Consider the following 16,276-nt stretch of genomic DNA (forward strand, 5'->3'; position numbering starts at 1 on the left):
AGGAAGCGCTAGAAAAGGTGTTCCTAGCCTGGCGAAGAGAGTTGGACTGCCGTTAGCCGGGTGGGGGACGTTGGAGGATGCGCATCTGCTCAGCGATCCCGGTCATGGCAGATATAGTATATGTAACATATGTAATCCACTGGAGCATGCAAATAAGTTTGAGACTTGCTCCTCTGCTGCCGGTCCAGACAAGCAGCGGAGGCAAGAAAAAGCAAAGAAGAATGGGTGCAAACGATCATATCTTTCAGTCTTTCAGTTTCTTTCGGAATAAGGCGGGGCTTTGCTGTCGATTAGCCAACGGTGAAGTTTCAACCCAGCGCATTTCCAGAAATTACTAGTTGAAGTGTACACCGATAGTTCGGTGGCGGACCGCATGCGACAGCTTTGCATCGACGAAAGAACGGCGCACAACGCTGGCGCCATGTATCTGCTTCTTCAGGCCGAGTCGCATATTACGTCGGAATCTGCCCATACGGAATCATGGATATTTCTCCAAGGCCAGCCTGGTGGATGGCCCTATTGCTCTGGTGGTCACCGAGGGTCATCTGGCAATATGCGACAAAAGCTGCCGAACCCGCAGGCTGATGATGATAGGTACCGCCGGATCCGCGTCCCACATTGGGGATCTTGTGGCTTTTTTGGCGACGTTGGCGGGTGCAAACGGACGTTCTTCCTGCCAGAAGCGCCGCAATGAAGAAATGGAAATTAATTCCCAACCACCAGCCTGCGGAAAAAGGACAATTTAGCTTTCAAAACCTCCCTCACAGCCAGCCTGAGCATGGCCGAGACCCCGCAAGGACTGCTCACCGGCGGCAATCAAAACCCAGAGCTCCAAACAAATTGGTGATAATCGGCTGGAATTCGCAGCTAAATCTTGGATTTGCAGCCTAAACTCCGCACTTTTGACGCTGCAGCGCATCGAATCGATGGCTGGTCTTTGCGAACGGCCACGGTGAGGCGGGAGGAACTCGTCACGTGAGTTCGCGTTTAATGGGTTTCCGCCCCGTGTCGGCCGTCGCGTCTAGAGCGACCGAGGGATGTTCTGGTTTATCGCACCACCACAGCAAGTAATTCGAATTAACCTGACACTGACTTTATCGCAAGTACTGTCTGCATCTACAAACAATTTGTTATATAGAGATCTCGTGGCTGGTGTGCAGGTTTGCGATGCAGACTCGTCTGCATTGCAGCCGGGGAGACGCGATGCGATGATGTCATCAACAGAAAGCTGGCAAACAGTGCAAACAGCGCTGACATAAGAGCATGGCTCTGCGGCCGGAACAGGCTTAGCGTTGTTGACGGGAAGTAGGAGCAATGGGGTTGCCCAGGCAGGACGCTCTGCTTGCAATCCCTTTGTTTTCCAGCCAGACGTGAAGGCGTCTTTTTTCTTTTTCTCCGTTGCTGGGCCTCATGGAGCTGTATATCTCCTTCCTCCGTCATTAATATTTTTCTTCTCGCGCGTGGCTAGTGCAGTCCTCGCCTTTACTACTCGCCCGTCGTCTAGTGCATCTCCGGGACTTGGCGCGGCTTTTGTTGTTTGTTTGGGGTCACTACTGAGTAGTACCAGCTCCTCTCCAAGACCACATCTCGACACCTCCGCCCACGCTTGGATCTAGGAAGTAAACAACTTCCTGCTGTGCCTTCCGACTAACATCTACGCCGTGGTGAAGGCCTTGAAGCCCTTTGCTGCTTCGCAATGGACGCAAAGGTATGCTTTCATCTGTCACTGTTCACCATACCCTGCTATTCTAAACAACCTACGACATGGCACGCGCGCTTTGAATATGTTGCTTCTTACTAGTCTTGAGTCATTGTATGCTGTTTGTATTTTGATACTGACCTATTGTCCTGACTATAGCCTCAACGACTCCGTGTCCGTGGTGACGAAAATGCTCCTCTCCCGCTCGCAGCGAACAAGACACTCCACCAGCGGACCAAGTCCACCAACGCGCTGTCATCGACCTTTCAAAACGGCGCCAACAAGAATGGACTCCGCAGAGCTGCCTTTGGGGATGTTAGCAATACCACCAACCTAGTTCAAGGTAAACGAGAGGATGCTTCCCTTGCAGGCAAGAAGCCCTCTAAGATGCTGGAAAAAGCGCCACTGGCTGCGGACAGGAAGCCCACCGTCCTTGGACAGCCAGCTCAGCGCCCCGTCTCTATGTCCAACTTGAAGGGCATATTGAACAACAACTCCAAGCCACTCGAAATCACAAAACAAGCGGCTCAGCAGCAGAACACGAACACCCGCAAAACCCTAAACAAGCGCGCGACGGTGTTCAAAGATCACCTAGAACCAGTGACAGAGAACAAAGAAACCACAATCAAGGAAAAGAACCTCGAAACAAAGGAAGGCAACAACAAGGGTAACGCCAAATACCCCACTACGACACTTGTGCAAGAGAACGGCGTGAAGGAGGCTGTGGACTCAGACGAGATCTTGGAAAACCAGCTCAGTAACCTTGAGGCTTCCTTGGCCAAGACTGAGGCAGACGAAGAGGAGAAAGACACTCCTGAGCTTGAGGAGGACGACTGCAAGGTTCAGACTGTCGCCGTCGATGCCCAGGAAGCCAAGAGTACCTCCAAGGCCACTCGCACTTCCCAGGATGACTTGCCTCACCAATCGGAACCTGAAGAGTACTGGGATGATGAAGACGAAGAGAACGAGGAAGATGATGGCTATATTACTGCTCGCTCCTATCGCTCCCGCAGCGAGAACACCACCGGCGGGGCTACCACGCTTCTGTTCCCCAGATTTAACCAGCAAACCAGACGGGAGCTGGCTCTTGCCAAACAGGTTGTCGAGGCCACCCGCACTGTCGAAGACATCGAGGATGACTTCGGCGATACAAGCATGGTAGCTGAATACAGCGAGGAAATCTTTGAGTACATGAGAGAGCAAGAGGTAAGAAACCCTGCTAGCTACGAAAATGAAACTAGGCTCACAATTTGCTTTTAGATCAAGATGCTACCAAATGCCCATTACATGGACAACCAGGCCGAGATTCAATGGTCCATGCGGTCTGTTCTTATGGACTGGCTCGTGCAGGTCCACCATCGCTTCTCACTGCTCCCCGAGACCCTTTTCCTGTGTGTCAACTACATTGACCGCTTCCTCTCTTGCAAGATAGTTTCGCTGGGTAAGCTGCAGCTTGTTGGCGCAACTGCTATCTTCATTGCCGCCAAGTACGAAGAGATCAATTGTCCGTCAGTGCAGGAAATTGTCTACATGGTTGATGGTGGTTACACCGTCGACGAAATCCTCAAGGCTGAACGGTTCATGCTGAGCATGCTCCAATTTGAGCTGGGATATCCTGGACCAATGAGTTTCTTGCGCAGAATCAGCAAGGCTGATGACTATGACCTCGAGACTCGAACTCTGGCGAAGTACTTCCTGGAACTGACCATCATGGATGAACGGTTCGTTGGCAGTCCCGCTAGCTTCTTGGCTGCTGGAGCTCATTGCCTTGCGAGGCTTATGTTGAGGAAAGGCACATGGGTAAGCTTTCCATATTTTCTCGAAAGATTCTTAACTGACCAATTTACTAGTCCCCTGCCCACGTTCACTATGCTGGGTACACCTACTCTCAGCTTTACCCGCTTGTATCTCTCATGCTGGAATGCTGTGAGATGCCTCGCAAGCACCATGCAGCTATCTACGAAAAGTACACCGACAAACGGTTCAAGCTTGCTTCCCTCTTTGTTGAGGCTGAGATGACGAAGAGCTTCCGTCTTCCAGAACCGAGCAAGGAAAGCTCCATTCTCAACCGTAAATCGACACTAGAGTCAGGGCAATGGAAGCGAGCGTAATCGGCTTGCGGCTGTTGTAGTTGTCGTCTCTACTGTCTCTAGTATCTTTCCTTTGTCTTCCAATTTCCTATTGTCGACTTAGCTTTGCACCGGCAAGGCCTATGGGCAACACGCTATTTCCTTTGTTACAACGGAACGACGACTTGCACAGTGCCCAAGATGATCCGGCGGCTTCTGGGCAACCTGCTACATGTACAGCCTCCGGCTTCATCTCCGAAATGCGATATGGACGCTGGCGCCATGGGCATGCTTATTCTCTCTTCGTCCGAGGAGAACAAAACAAGGGGCGTGCGCGCCAATGCACGTTTAGACAGCTCTGTCTCCCACTATTCTCTTCTACGCCTTTTATGACCGGCCAGTTCCCTTCATGACTTTATGCATTTGGTATTTAGACTGGTGGTGGTAATGGTAATCGGATACCGATGGAGGAGTTTTTTTTCGTGTTTTTCTTTTTATTACTGCATCAGTTTCATGAGTTAAGATACCAAAGGCTATGGCAACTCGGGAGCGGCGCTCGTCTTTCTCGAGTACAATGTCCCCGTGATCCTGTTCATGAGGCTGTCATCTTTGTGAGTGTGGCCTGAACCGATCCTCGACTTCATCCTCTCTCCTATGTTCATTTTGGGGGTTCGGTTCTTCTCTTCTTTGACTCTTATTTCGAGGTTTATTGCTCAGGATTATGGCGCAAAGTAATGATATTGGATCTTTTTATCGTTTACGAATTCCCAACGTATGAGTAGTTCTCTTGGATTTTCTAAAGCTGTTGAGTAGCACGTGCTTTATTTTCACTTTCCGCTTTTCGTCATCTCTATTTACTGACTGGTGGTATACCAAATCATGTATCGCCATCTAGGTTCTATCTGATCGTCAACAAAAGAAAGGGAATATACCAACTATATATTCAACCCCCAGGTCCAGATGAAGCAAACCCATCACTGATCCAACCCATTAAACTCAATCAACTTCTTCACGACATCAATGACCTTCTCCGCGATCCCTTCCTTACCCGAGGTAGTTGCCGAAGGCAAAGAAGACAAAGATATCGAATCCAAGAATGAACCAGGATTATCTATCCTGTTCGCAATGATCTCATCGACCATTGTGCGGAGCCTTGAAACAAGAACACCGATTCGCGCCCACCCGCGCAAGCGCAACCACCCGTCTACAATCAGGCCGCGGCCTGTTGTGTCTAAATCAATAGAGCCGCAGAATAGGAGGAGGGAGTAGGCGTTGAATGCTAGAAAAACATTGTCAGTGCTGTTCTTCTCATTGATGATTTAGAGTGAAGTAGGGAATGGCTCACGAGTAAGATCGCGGACGAAAATTTTCGACGTCTCCATCTTCGTGAAGTAACTCAAAAACGCAGCGGAATTGGGGTAAGATTGTGCGGAGAAGAGAAGAGAAGAAGGATGAATGAACACGCGCCCGTTCTCCTGGTTGAAGTATTTGATTGTCCGGGCGTCCGGGTCGACCTCGAATGTACCTTGCATGGAGGCAGCGAATTTCTTATCGGGAAACGCGATGCGCGCAATTTGAGGCTGAAAGGCACCGGCTACCAGAGCGCGGAGGAGACTGCGGTTACTTGCGTTACGGTTGAGGCGGGGGAAGGAGGGTGCAGATTCAGAGTAGTTGACCGGGATGATTGCTGCGTCCTTGAGCGACGTAAGGAATTGAGCTCTGTTCGAGGAGATATCGCGCAGTGTTTGGTGGGAGAGGAAGTTTGCCGAACACCATGACTGAGTGCCCCAGTAACCCTGGGCTTTGACTCGGTCAGACCAGTCCTGGTAGGCTGTCAGGTCTGTGAGGAGATCACCGTCGCCCTTTGAAAATGAGGATCGGGCGGCATCTGCTTCTTCGCGTCTCTCACGGGGGGAGACGAATGGGCTTTTCACTGTTAGGATGGCGGCGATGGTGATGCAGGCGTCGATGCAATTGAAGATGGATCCGTAGACCATTAGCTTTGCGCAGCGGAGATCTGCGGGGATCATGGATAGGTAGCGACCCAGTGCAGTCATCTTGTCGTGGTCTAGAGCTCCGACTCGGTGAAGGAAGCTCAGCGCTCCTTCGACTGCTATGCTTTCGGGAGGCGTGATTGTGTTCGCGAGGAAAGAGGCGACGTCGTCGATGCCTTGCATTGAGCGCACGGAAAGACACAATTGCTCCAATGGTACGCGACGGATTTCAGGATCTGGTCGCTGTGGCATGCTTGACTCGGCTTTGCGAGTGTAGAGCTTGTAGCAGGTACCGGCCCTGACACGACCTGCTCTTCCTCGTCTTTGTTTGCAGGCTGCTTGGGATGCCCATACTTCCTGCAAACGCACCATGTTGTCTTTGGGGTCATAGCTTGTTTCCTTAACGCGGCCTGTATCGATGACGGCCACGATGTCTTCGATTGTGATCGACGTTTCGGCAACGTTCGTAGCTGCGATAACCTTACGTTTGCCCTTGGGAGGGCTCTGGAAGACTCGCCGTTGCTCAGCAGGGAGAAGAGAAGCATGCAAGGGTAAGGGGTGTGCGTTGGGGATTCTCTTGACGGCATTCAGACATCTGTCAATCTCCATGGTTCCCGGCAAGAAAATCAATATTCCGCCGGGCTGATCTCCCAGCTTTTGGTCGATGTACCGGACAGTAGAAGCGATCAGTTCGTAGTTAATGCCCATACCAATAGAACGGAGAATCTTGCCAAATGACTCGTCTCCTGCTGAGGATGGAGCAGCATCTTCTTCGTAACCTCGCTCAGTAAGCTCTGGCGCGAAACCAGTCTCACGAACGACATCGTCCAGGTAGTAATCGTCGACTGGAAAAGTTCGGCCAGGAATGTGAACCATACCAACCGATTGTTTCCTGCCGAAATATTGCGTGAAAATATCCGCATCGAGGGTCGCACTCATCAGGATGACCTTGATATCCTTGCGCTGGCGAAGGATGTCTCTTAAAAGCGCCAGTAAGAAGTCTGTATCAAGACTGCGCTCGTGGACTTCATCAACAACCACATGAGTGACATCGGCAAGGGAGCTTGCGATGTTTCCACTGGAAGACTGTATCCTGCGAAGCAGCACACCCGTTGTGACGAATGTGATCTTTGTAGTACCATTCTTGGCCTTTGACTCGCCTCTGATGATGTACCCAACCTCGTCGCCAACAGTTGAGCATCGTTCGTCGCTGACTCGGTCTGCCAGACCTAGAGCAGAAATACGGCGAGGCTGAGTACAGATAATGTTTGCTGCGCCCCCGAGTCCTTTGTTGATCATATCATCCAGCACAAATTGGACGGACTGCGTACTTTTTCCACTACCTGTCTCTCCGGAGATGATGGTCACTTGATGCGTATTGACAGCATTTATGATGGCTTCCTGTGTATTCCAGGCAGGAAGCGACTGTCGTGCTTGGAGCATCGCCAGTTGAGGCTTCGTAGCCTGTTTTGCCTCCCAAGCTTCTTTGAGAGCGAGGCTCTTGGACGATCCAGGCGTCCAATCAACCTTCTTTGCGTTCCTATTCCGCTCACGAGTAGGAAGTTCGAACGCCGACCCGGAGGACGTAACAGGAGGAGCTGAGATCGTTGAGATGTCTCGTAATTTCCCTGGCTCCTCGATGACGCCCGGTAAATTGGTTTCTAGCCAGTCTATGATGTTGTAAATCATTTGTTCACCAAGGAAATTCTCTTCCGCAAACTTCACTGCCTGGCGAATAGCACTTAGCCGGATGTATGCCGGGATATCATCTTTCTGGATCGATATAATTGGAACAGATGAGGGATAGTGTTCTGAAGGCCTCTGGAACCGAAAGCATATCGTCCCTGAGCCATCCGGGGAATCGCATTCGATTGTGCAGACCTCGGGCGACTTAGCAGAGTATTTCTCACCAAAGATGGCTTCCAACGTCTCTTGTTCTTCTGCCCAGCCGTCCTCGCTCTCTTCTGAGATGGAACTGCCAGAAGAGCTCCCGTGGACAAGGGTGCGCTGTAGAGCCTCAGCCGCGGCAATTTCATCGCCCTGCTTGCTGTCCAGCGTTCGTGCGCATAGTTCCGCTGGATACCCAGCAGAGGCAAGCCGTTTGAGCTTCGATTCCCTCGCAAGGTCATTGCCAACCAATGTCACGCCTACTGAATATTTCTCAGGCAAGCACCATGGTGGAAGGTCGTCCTCTGGTACGTAAATAAGAAGCCATTCCAGCACCTCTTCCCGGTCTTTGCATGCAGCACTGGCTTCCTCGACGTGACTCCGTCGGAACCCTAACTTTGTGAACTCATCGATAAGCGCCTCTCGCTCAGAAGCAGGGATCGTCACATTGTAAGGATTCCATATCGTGTGCTCCTGCACAAGACCTTCGATCTCACGCCGGACCCTATTTCCCAGGTCAACCTTCGGCGCGCTCGACCAAACTTTTGTTCCTTTACTCGGTCCGCTGGACCCTGGGCCCAGGTTCGCCGTCGCATCCGAAGTCTTCGACTGAGCTGCCTCGTGCTCCTTTTGTTTCTTCGCCATATCAGCGGCTGCGATTTCTCGCTCCCTCATGGCGAGGAAAGGATCCGCCTCAAAAAGCCAGCCGTCGCCCTTCTTCACCTCCGCGACCTTCAGTTTCTCGAAGTCCTCCTTCCATAGCTTTTTGAAGTCAGGCGGAAGCATCATGTGTAGATTCGTCTTATTGCAGACGTGGAATAGGGCAAAGGTTGCGGCATAATGTCGAGCTTCGAGCGCGGTGGGCTGCTTGAACCCGGCGGGCAATCGTATGCGAGGGAGTGTGAGCGTTTCTTTAGTCTTGGGATCGATGCGTCGCAGTATAACAGAGGCGACAAAGCCTCCTCCGATTTTATCCTATATGCAAGATAACCATTAGCACGGGTCAATGTCGCCCGCAGCGCAAGGCAATAACTAGAACATCCCCCGCTCGCTCACCATTGTATACTCCGGTTTCTCCCATTTATGCTTCTGACAATGCTCCGACATCAGATTCACCGGTAGCTTACCCGTCCATGATGCGCCGCCTATCATCTGCTTCACCGTAGGCTTCTTCTGCTCGTCCGCGGGCGGCTGCGCTTTCTTCGCGCTCTCCGCAGCCGACTTCTCTGCGGCGGCCTTCGCCTGCTTCGTACCAGGCTTGGGTACGCCTCCACGGGCGTCGGACTTCTTCTTGGGCGGCATCGTCAGGCGTGAAAATTCTTGACACTGACAAAGACGCCCGTGGAGAGGTTGGTAATAATAATTTTGTTGTTGGAGGTACCTTGACGATGAGCGGGCGATCATTCCTCTTTTGGTTCCCGCCTCAAGGCTCAGGCATCTTTTTCTTGTGCGCGCGGGCCTGACCTGCGGGGAAGCAGCGCATTGATCGGCCTCCGCCACTCCTACTTCGTTCTTTACATTTCGTGCATAAAGTCATAGACTAGATAGTCCAGCATGAGCCCTGACATGCTGGGCCACGAGACAACCTTGTTTTCCTTCCATTCCATCTCCTGACCTTCTCCGTCGTCCGTGAGAATGGAAAGCGATGCGGACTCCAGTTTGGCGGCCGGAGCTGAGAAGCAACCTGTGAAGAGAAATGCCTGTGAGCTTTTCTAGCATCTGGCTCATATTACTTTGCGCGTGATTCTCAACTTGAAGGACTGGCTAGCTAACCGAGCTTCATCCAGTCACAGAGCTCCTCTCGTCCAAAACCAAGCAGCCAAAACCAAGCAGCAGCTCCGGCCTCGCGAAAGGAACCGCAAAGCAGGCCCCGAAGAAAAGCTATAACCCTCGCGACGGCCTAGGCGCATACATCGAGAAACCAGAGACATACCCGCCCAACGTGGTAGTCTACCACAACGCCGACTTCGTCGTCATTCACGACCTCTTTCCCAAGGCAACGCTGCACCTACTTCTCCTCCCGCGCGACGCCTCAAAGACCTTCGTCCACCCCGTGCAAGCCTTCAACGACGCCGAGTTCCTGTCCAACGTCAAAGAGGAAGTGAAGAAGGTGCGCGCTCTAGCGGCAGGCGAACTCCGACGCATACACGGGAAGCATTCGGCGCTTGATAGAGAGCGGCAGGATGCGCTGGGTGCTGAGCCGCCGCCGGACGTTTTGCCGAGTGGTAGGGACTGGGAGAGTCAACTCATGTGTGGGATCCATGCGCATCCATCCATGAACCATTTGCATGTTCATATTATTTCGAAGGACCGGTACAGTGATCGGCTTAAGCACAGGAAACATTATAACAGCTTTTCTACGCCGTTTTTCATCGACATTGATGATTTTCCGCTTGCGGAGGGGGACCCGCGGAGAGACCCTGATCGGCAAGGGTACCTGAAGAGGGATTTCATTTGCTGGCGTTGCGGTAGGAACTATGGGAATCAGTTCACTGCATTGAAGAGGCATTTAGAGGAAGAGTTCGACCAGTGGAAATTACTGTGAGCAAGCGGGAAGAATCTGAACCTCGGCATTCTATTGCCATGCGACCCTAAATTCTTCACTATGCCGAGCGCGCAAACGACGCTGGTTTCCCATGCGGCCGTGTCCTTATGCTCAATAGAGAATTTGTTGATTATTCAGACGCATCTGTCAAGAAAGCAAGGCTCTGGTGAACCACCAATTTCAATATTTCTAGATATACAAGCAGAAAGAATCCAAGGTCTCATGAAATCTGAACTCCATTACATTTTCAGTAATCCAGCGCTAGACTTCGCTCAACTTGAAATCGGACTCAAGAAGTAATATAAATCGTGCTAGAAAAGGACGATATTATAGACGAACGTTTCCGTTCAGACGCCGTGTCCCAGCTTGGGCCTGGCATGATATAGCAATACCAGTCTACGCGCGAGACTTGGAGCGAGAGGTGCCCTTGACCTTTCGAGCTTCAGGGCGGTTGATGTGGTGAGCTGGGATCCACTCAGCATTGTAGGTAGTGGCGGAGGAAACGGCAGGGCTGTCAGCAGGGGTCTCAGGCTTGGAGGCGCCGGTGGACTTCTTCGAGCCCTCGGGCTTGGCGGCCTTGCGCTTCTGAGGGAAGTAGGGCGCAATCCAGACAGTGTAGAAGAAGTAAGAGATGCCACCAAAGCAGGCCAGGAGGAAGAAGTAAAGGAAGATGCTAAGAGGGGATATCAGCATTGACTTGAACTAGGCAGCGGGTCGCGTGAGCTTACATCTGAGGGTCGAAGATGCTAGTCTCCGGTTCAACAACGCTAACTGTGCCGTTGTGGGCGTAGACGGTGAAGAAACGGCCTTCATTGTCGGAGACCACGGAAGCCAGAGAGAGTCTCAGGTCCTGGGGGTGCATCTCGGTGGCAAAGCTGTAGCTCAAACTCTCCTTCTCGCCAGCGGGAATATCGACGCTGTAGCGAGTGGCAGTCAGGTTGCGAACCAGCTTGCTCTCCTCATCCAAGGTAGACAGAGTACCACCAATGAAGTTGACAGTCACAGGTGAAGCTTCATTGTTGGTGAAAGTAACCAATGCCTGCGTGGGGTGGCCATTGACAATCTTCACGCCGAATATCTCAGAAGCAGGGAAAGCTGCTTGAGCGGTGACAGCGAGGGCCGGCGCTTGAGCTTCTTCGGCCTTATCAGCATCCTGTGTAATGAATAGTCATGTCAGCGGGCTAAGTGTGATTTATTCTGGAGTAGAAGCTCCGTGAACGTACTGCTGCGAGAGAGCCGCCGATCAGGGCCTGAACGGAGAGCAAAGCCAGGGAGAGAAACGCGAAGCGAGCCATTGGGACGAGGAGACACCGAATGTGAAACAACCACGGAATTGATCAAGGAAAGATGGGGGACAAGGAGGAAGGAAGAGAGAGGGAGGGGAGGAAGACGAAAGATCGAGATGGAAGAGAGACAGACCGAGAGCAGGTTTGCTCCACGTTGGCGTTTCTTTCCCCAGGTCCCGCTGACTCAGCCGTCTGTGCTCCGTCGCAGTTTCCGCGGCCAAATGCGATTTCCGTGCCAGGAGTATCGTGAATTGATGGACTGAGAGCCATTCGCTTCATCCTCTCTATTGTAGACTAAAGTGTTACTCTGTACAATCACTTGCGACAAGGGAGGCACTTAAATAGGCCGTCATTCACAATCAACGTTCTAGTTCTGACGCGGATCATACCCATAAGCGCCTTCATATATTTGAGGTTTCCCCAATTTCAACAATCAATCGGACTTTCTCTCCTCATCATCTTCAACCCACGCCTTTTCTCGGATGTTCTTTTCCTTCAGTTCGCCCATCGCGTCTCTCTAGGCAAAATGTCGGTCCGCTCGTATTTCGAACGCTATCAGCAGCTCAATTCCGTCGAACAGAAGAAAGACACTCTGATTGAGGTATCTCTCAACATGGCCTTTGTCCGATCTTCAGGGCCTATCTGTGTTAACAAACCTTCCGCCCGTTAGGAACTCATACAGCGAGTAACTGAGCTTGAAGGCGCATATCACCAAGAACAACTGGACCATGAACGTGAAAAGCGCTTCAACCGGGACATACAGCTCCACGAGATGGAGTTGATGGAGCAAATATCGCGCACCAAGGCAATCATGGTAAACCCTGTCCGAGTCAATTTTTCTGCTTTATATCTAGATCTTAATATATTCTAACTTCTTTTGCTTTTCTGCGCAGAATCGCGAGCCCTTCATCGTCGTACTTCTAGACGGAAACGGAATCATCTTCAAAGACGATCTACTACAATTGGGAGAAGAAGGTGGTCGCAAAGCCGCAACGGAGCTCTCCTTCGCGGTTGAAGACTATGTCACAAACAAGTTCCCAAGCATTACTTCACCAAAGATCATTACCAAGATGTACGTCAACATGAGATCGCTGTGCGATGCCTGCGTCCGGAGCGGAATCACGACCGATCCTTCTATACTGGACGAATTCGCTCGGGGATTCAATGGCAGCTCTCCATTGTTCGATCTTATAGACGTTGGTTTGGGACAAAACGCTGCGCATGATAAGATCAAGGGTATGCAGTGCACCTGCAGGACCCGTGCATCCCCGATCTGAGCTTTGCGCTAACGGATCACTGCAGAGACATTCAAACTACATTTGTACAACTGCCATTGTCATCAAATATTCCTGGGACTCTCGGATGAATCACCATATCTCCAAACTCTGGAGGAAACGTTAGGAGACGTGGACCTTTCAGGGCGCATCTCACTGATAGAAGGGATTTCATTCGGCAAGAGCCTGGAATCTCTCAAGACGCAATATAGGTCGGCTAGGTTCCCTGATATTTTTAGGGATACCAAGATAAATGCTGTTTGTACACCATGGAAGGCCGCGGTGACTACCAAACCTCGCTCCTTGCTCACCCCGTCGCCAAATCCACACGCAGCACCGCTTTCGCGAACGCCCAGCAATATGACCACAGCAACTACAGCGAGCAATACTGCTCCTGTCTCATCGACTCCGGCGAGCTCTCACAGTTCTGATGATTTCCAATTGGTGCGTTCGAAACCTAACTCCTCCTCTCGTCCTAAAGCCGTGGAACGGAATAAGTACGGCCAGCGTGTAGACCGACTCGATATCCAGAGTATGCCCCGGGAAGAGGTAAATCGGATAAAAAAGCTGAAGCTCTGCAACTACTATTTCCTCCAAGGCGAATGTCCGAATGAGAACTGCCACCACGACCATGGCCGCAAACTAACGAAATCTGAACTTCATACCCTGACCGCTGTCGCGCGAATGACTCCATGTCGATATGGGCTTGAATGCGATGACCCCGAATGTCTGTATGGGCATCGTTGCCCCCAAAGTGAAGTTGGCAGGAAGGACTGCTATTGGGGCTCCAGTTGCCGGTTCAATACTGCCGCGCATGGGATTGACACCAACATTGTCAAAGTGACCAAGATCTAAGCCCATTCCTATGGCGCGATTGAGACCTGACGATTAATTCTTTTGCCCTTCATGCCAAGCGTTTGGAACTGTATTCTTAGGGCGCTGGGGCGTTAAAACCACACATTCTGTTATATTTCAGGTGACTCGGGCTGGTTCTTTAGGAGGGCGCGATTTTCTGATATTTCTTTTCATTCCGCCAAAAGTTATGTACTTATGATGAAGATACTGCGATGGTAACCAATGCTGGAACGTTCGTCGTCTCAACAAGGTGACGACATCTATCCTGCAGTTCAAAAATCTACTATAATTCCTTATCATGAATCGTAGTTTTCAACAGTCCGAACCTCCTCTCCCATCCAAAACAGTCTCGATCAGCACAGCTGCGAGAGCCTTTTCCATCACCTGCATCCCCTAATTTGCGAGGATGACTGCACTGAACGCCATACTCCATAATACAGCAATTAAAAGGCAACGACGGCGGTAAATCAAGCCGCTCTTTACCCTCCTCAATACCCGCCCTCTTCCGCTCCTCCAGTTCACCCCAAAGCAGGAAAAGCTTCTCCCTCAGACCCTCCAGATGATCTGGATGTTGTCGTAGACTGCAGAGAGATGATCATGTTAGATGACTACTGAGTCGCAGGGGAAGGGTGAAAACTTCTAAGCTAGATAGACTTACTCCGCCGCATTCATATTAAGTAGATGTTGCGCCTCACTATCGCAAACGAAAAGCTTCATGCGCTCCTTCGGCTCACCCGCGGGAGGCGGAGAGCTACTCTCAACAAGGAGGCAGAAGCGCCATTCCCACTTTTTGTAGGACTGCTCTGCGTCGGGGTCGCGGTTTCGGTTATACGCTACCGAGCGGTGTTCTTGTTGGACGGCAAAGTCTTGTAGTGATGGAGGGTAGAAGTCCACGACGCGGACTGTGCTCAGGTAGCATAAGTTTTGGAAGGGTAGGCGATATTCGATGCCGTGAGGGGAGCGATTGTTGTGGGATTCGTTGTGGATGATTTCTTCGAGGGTTTGAGGGAGGACTGTTGCTGGGGCGCGGATTTTGACTGGTTTAAGGATTAGTATTGATATATTGAACTGGATTCGCGGCCGGTTTCGCGCGGTGCAGCTGTGCTTACCGTTTTCGTTGACGGGGGTCCGCTTTTTGAGACTTAGGGTTGTCTGATCGGTATCTTTCTTCGGTTGTAGTTTGCTTCGTTTTTGCTTGTTTTTTGATTTCTTTGAGAGCGGTTCGGGGTCGTCGTCTGGATTTCGTTTTTGTTTCTTGGGGTGCGCTTGCCAGTATGATTCTTTTCGGGAGAGTAATTCTTTGACTCGAGGGTCCTTGTGGTCTACTGGGAATGTGTTCGTGGAATTAGGGTTGTCGCGATTTGTATGGATAACGCCTTCTAATGATCCTTCTTCGACGCGGCTTCCTTTAATACGAACATTCTTCAGGCGAATGAGCTCGTTCACGTTGAAATTGACCCGTAGATGCGTTGCGTGAGGTTCCCATAGCGTGACTTGGATGGTCATTCGGCCAGAAGGACCGTTCCATTTCTTCTTTGGGCGTTTTATGTAGCTGTATGGATCTCCCTCGCGGCCTTGATCCGTATCATTGCCATTATCAGATTCGTAGCTGAACAGTTGCTCGTTCTCGGTGTAGTCAGTGAGATAGACAGTCAGCTTCTCGCTATCGTTGCCATGGATCTTAGCTATTTCGCCAATGAGATCCACGAATTGCCGATCCCGAACGTCTTTCAGAAGCGCGAACTTTTGCTGATTGGCCGATGTTGGCTTTGAAGCAAAGACTTGCGTAGTACTTTGCCTAACGACAGTTGTAGTAGGCAACGAAGTCGGACAAGCATCTAGCAGGGCGGATGCATATGCCTTTTCTTGATAATTGGGCTCAAAGGGGACAGGGCCAGTGATTGGTCCTACATGGGAAGTAGGGTCGCGATCCGGGCGGAAGATAGCCCATGGAACAACTTTATTCTCAGCAGCTGACCCGGTTGGCTTCCCTTCCACGAATTTGACCTGGACCACAAACGAGTCAGCATGAGGATAGACTCTAGATATGTTGGAGAGACCTACATAGAGATTGCGTAGTAAAACCGCATCTCCTACATGTGGAAGAGGCAGTCTCGTTTCTGTCGCCGAAAAGTATCTGACCTTCAGGCCTTCCCACGTGTTTCCCTCCAGGTCGCTGTCTTTTATGGTAAACGTCATGCAGACAGATGTGCCCTGGCTTTTCATTGGATTTCCCATAACATCCACAACTATGCCCATTACGTTGACAGCGCCTCTATTTGTCATTGCCTTGGCGACGTCAACATATCGCGGGGGCAGTCGTGTTGCCATTGTTGCAGGTTGGCGGCGATCTATAGCGCGAAAACAACCTTGCGGCAGAGCAGACCTGAAGTCATCGTTCAGGACTCATAGCGGTGTATACTGACGCGATCGCAGGCCAGCAGATAAGAATTTCAGTTCATTCCAGTAGCGACTGCACGGGGTGAAGATCATGTGGGAAGCATGGTGGAAGCTGATAGACGCGTCTCGGCCCTTGCATGAGAGTTGTATGGCGATCCGCGCTAAGACCAGATGATCGCTTTGCCGCGTGAAGATGGCGCTAGACCCAAAGCAGCTCTGAAGTCCCGTGACTGTGACGCTCCCGTCAAACAGCCGTCAGGTATTTTT

At 51.2% G+C, this 16,276-nt stretch overlaps 6 protein-coding genes across 6 annotated transcripts; 3 read left to right on the forward strand and 3 right to left on the reverse strand.

Annotated features, from left to right (window-relative positions):
• Window positions 1-1,568: 1,568 nt before the first annotated feature.
• On the forward strand, window positions 1,569-4,533 carry BDV14DRAFT_153577 (cyclin family protein). The gene is made up of 4 exons (XM_073766628.1): window positions 1,569-1,708; window positions 1,859-2,905; window positions 2,960-3,499; window positions 3,550-4,533. The coding sequence occupies exons 1-4, from the start codon at window positions 1,697-1,699 to the stop codon at window positions 3,808-3,810; spliced, it is 1,860 nt and encodes a 619-aa protein (XP_073631352.1). The 5' UTR covers window positions 1,569-1,696; the 3' UTR covers window positions 3,811-4,533.
• A 1-nt stretch (window position 4,534) lies between these two features.
• On the reverse strand, window positions 4,535-9,364 carry BDV14DRAFT_153552 (RNA helicase). Its single transcript, XM_073766626.1, has 3 exons — window positions 8,706-9,364; window positions 5,114-8,624; window positions 4,535-5,047 (listed from the first exon to the last, which is right to left on the reverse strand). The coding sequence occupies exons 1-3, from the start codon at window positions 9,051-9,053 to the stop codon at window positions 4,743-4,745; spliced, it is 4,164 nt and encodes a 1,387-aa protein (XP_073631353.1). The 5' UTR covers window positions 9,054-9,364; the 3' UTR covers window positions 4,535-4,742.
• BDV14DRAFT_153581 (DNA 5'-adenosine monophosphate hydrolase) lies at window positions 9,170-10,392 on the forward strand. Its single transcript, XM_073766629.1, has 2 exons — window positions 9,170-9,351; window positions 9,437-10,392. Exons 1-2 carry the CDS (start codon window positions 9,285-9,287, stop codon window positions 10,192-10,194), a joined length of 825 nt encoding a protein of 274 aa, XP_073631354.1. The 5' UTR covers window positions 9,170-9,284; the 3' UTR covers window positions 10,195-10,392.
• On the reverse strand, window positions 10,375-11,595 carry BDV14DRAFT_153556 (putative translocon-associated protein, alpha subunit). The gene is made up of 3 exons (XM_073766627.1): window positions 11,418-11,595; window positions 10,923-11,347; window positions 10,375-10,867 (listed from the first exon to the last, which is right to left on the reverse strand). Exons 1-3 carry the CDS (start codon window positions 11,487-11,489, stop codon window positions 10,591-10,593), a joined length of 774 nt encoding a protein of 257 aa, XP_073631355.1. The 5' UTR covers window positions 11,490-11,595; the 3' UTR covers window positions 10,375-10,590.
• Window positions 11,596-11,733: 138 nt separating this feature from the next.
• Window positions 11,734-13,873, forward strand: BDV14DRAFT_167888 (CCCH zinc finger protein). Its single transcript, XM_073767761.1, has 4 exons — window positions 11,734-12,081; window positions 12,151-12,294; window positions 12,374-12,716; window positions 12,783-13,873. Exons 1-4 carry the CDS (start codon window positions 12,007-12,009, stop codon window positions 13,607-13,609), a joined length of 1,389 nt encoding a protein of 462 aa, XP_073631356.1. The 5' UTR covers window positions 11,734-12,006; the 3' UTR covers window positions 13,610-13,873.
• BDV14DRAFT_167890 (telomere-binding alpha subunit central domain protein) lies at window positions 13,874-16,259 on the reverse strand. The gene is made up of 4 exons (XM_073767762.1): window positions 15,674-16,259; window positions 14,719-15,616; window positions 14,268-14,646; window positions 13,874-14,190 (listed from the first exon to the last, which is right to left on the reverse strand). The coding sequence occupies exons 1-4, from the start codon at window positions 15,938-15,940 to the stop codon at window positions 13,893-13,895; spliced, it is 1,842 nt and encodes a 613-aa protein (XP_073631357.1). The 5' UTR covers window positions 15,941-16,259; the 3' UTR covers window positions 13,874-13,892.
• Between the last annotated feature and the right edge of the window lie 17 nt (window positions 16,260-16,276).

This window comes from Aspergillus stella-maris (assembly GCF_047715825.1).
Source record: "Aspergillus stella-maris strain CBS 113639 unplaced genomic scaffold BDV14scaffold_9, whole genome shotgun sequence".
Taxonomy (NCBI): domain Eukaryota; kingdom Fungi; phylum Ascomycota; class Eurotiomycetes; order Eurotiales; family Aspergillaceae; genus Aspergillus; species Aspergillus stella-maris.

What these genes read in the sequence shown, in the direction of transcription:
- BDV14DRAFT_153577 (XM_073766628.1), top strand. An exon ending in AGTACATGAGAGAGCAAGAG is followed by an intron (nt 2,906 to 2,959) that starts GTAAGAAACCCT and finishes ATTTGCTTTTAG; the next exon opens with ATCAAGATGCTACCAAATGC. An exon ending in TGTTGAGGAAAGGCACATGG is followed by an intron (nt 3,500 to 3,549) that starts GTAAGCTTTCCA and finishes CCAATTTACTAG; the next exon opens with TCCCCTGCCCACGTTCACTA.
- BDV14DRAFT_153552 (XM_073766626.1), bottom strand. Translation starts at nt 9,053, where the DNA reads ATGATCGCCCGCTCATCGTCAAGGTACCTCCAACAACAAAATTATTAT. An exon ending in AGAAACCGGAGTATACAATG is followed by an intron (nt 8,625 to 8,705) that starts GTGAGCGAGCGG and finishes TCTTGCATATAG; the next exon opens with GATAAAATCGGAGGAGGCTT. An exon ending in TTTCGTCCGCGATCTTACTC is followed by an intron (nt 5,048 to 5,113) that starts GTGAGCCATTCC and finishes ATGTTTTTCTAG; the next exon opens with CATTCAACGCCTACTCCCTC.
- BDV14DRAFT_153581 (XM_073766629.1), top strand. Translation starts at nt 9,285, where the DNA reads ATGGAAAGCGATGCGGACTCCAGTTTGGCGGCCGGAGCTGAGAAGCAA. An exon ending in ACCTGTGAAGAGAAATGCCT is followed by an intron (nt 9,352 to 9,436) that starts GTGAGCTTTTCT and finishes AGCTTCATCCAG; the next exon opens with TCACAGAGCTCCTCTCGTCC.
- BDV14DRAFT_153556 (XM_073766627.1), bottom strand. Translation starts at nt 11,489, where the DNA reads ATGGCTCGCTTCGCGTTTCTCTCCCTGGCTTTGCTCTCCGTTCAGGCC. An exon ending in TCGGCGGCTCTCTCGCAGCA is followed by an intron (nt 11,348 to 11,417) that starts GTACGTTCACGG and finishes TTCATTACACAG; the next exon opens with GATGCTGATAAGGCCGAAGA. An exon ending in AGCATCTTCGACCCTCAGAT is followed by an intron (nt 10,868 to 10,922) that starts GTAAGCTCACGC and finishes ATCCCCTCTTAG; the next exon opens with CATCTTCCTTTACTTCTTCC.
- BDV14DRAFT_167888 (XM_073767761.1), top strand. Translation starts at nt 12,007, where the DNA reads ATGTCGGTCCGCTCGTATTTCGAACGCTATCAGCAGCTCAATTCCGTC. An exon ending in CGCGCACCAAGGCAATCATG is followed by an intron (nt 12,295 to 12,373) that starts GTAAACCCTGTC and finishes TTTTCTGCGCAG; the next exon opens with AATCGCGAGCCCTTCATCGT. An exon ending in TGCGCATGATAAGATCAAGG is followed by an intron (nt 12,717 to 12,782) that starts GTATGCAGTGCA and finishes GGATCACTGCAG; the next exon opens with AGACATTCAAACTACATTTG.
- BDV14DRAFT_167890 (XM_073767762.1), bottom strand. Translation starts at nt 15,940, where the DNA reads ATGGCAACACGACTGCCCCCGCGATATGTTGACGTCGCCAAGGCAATG. An exon ending in TTTTACTACGCAATCTCTAT is followed by an intron (nt 15,617 to 15,673) that starts GTAGGTCTCTCC and finishes TTTGTGGTCCAG; the next exon opens with GTCAAATTCGTGGAAGGGAA. An exon ending in CTTAATATGAATGCGGCGGA is followed by an intron (nt 14,191 to 14,267) that starts GTAAGTCTATCT and finishes ATCTCTCTGCAG; the next exon opens with TCTACGACAACATCCAGATC.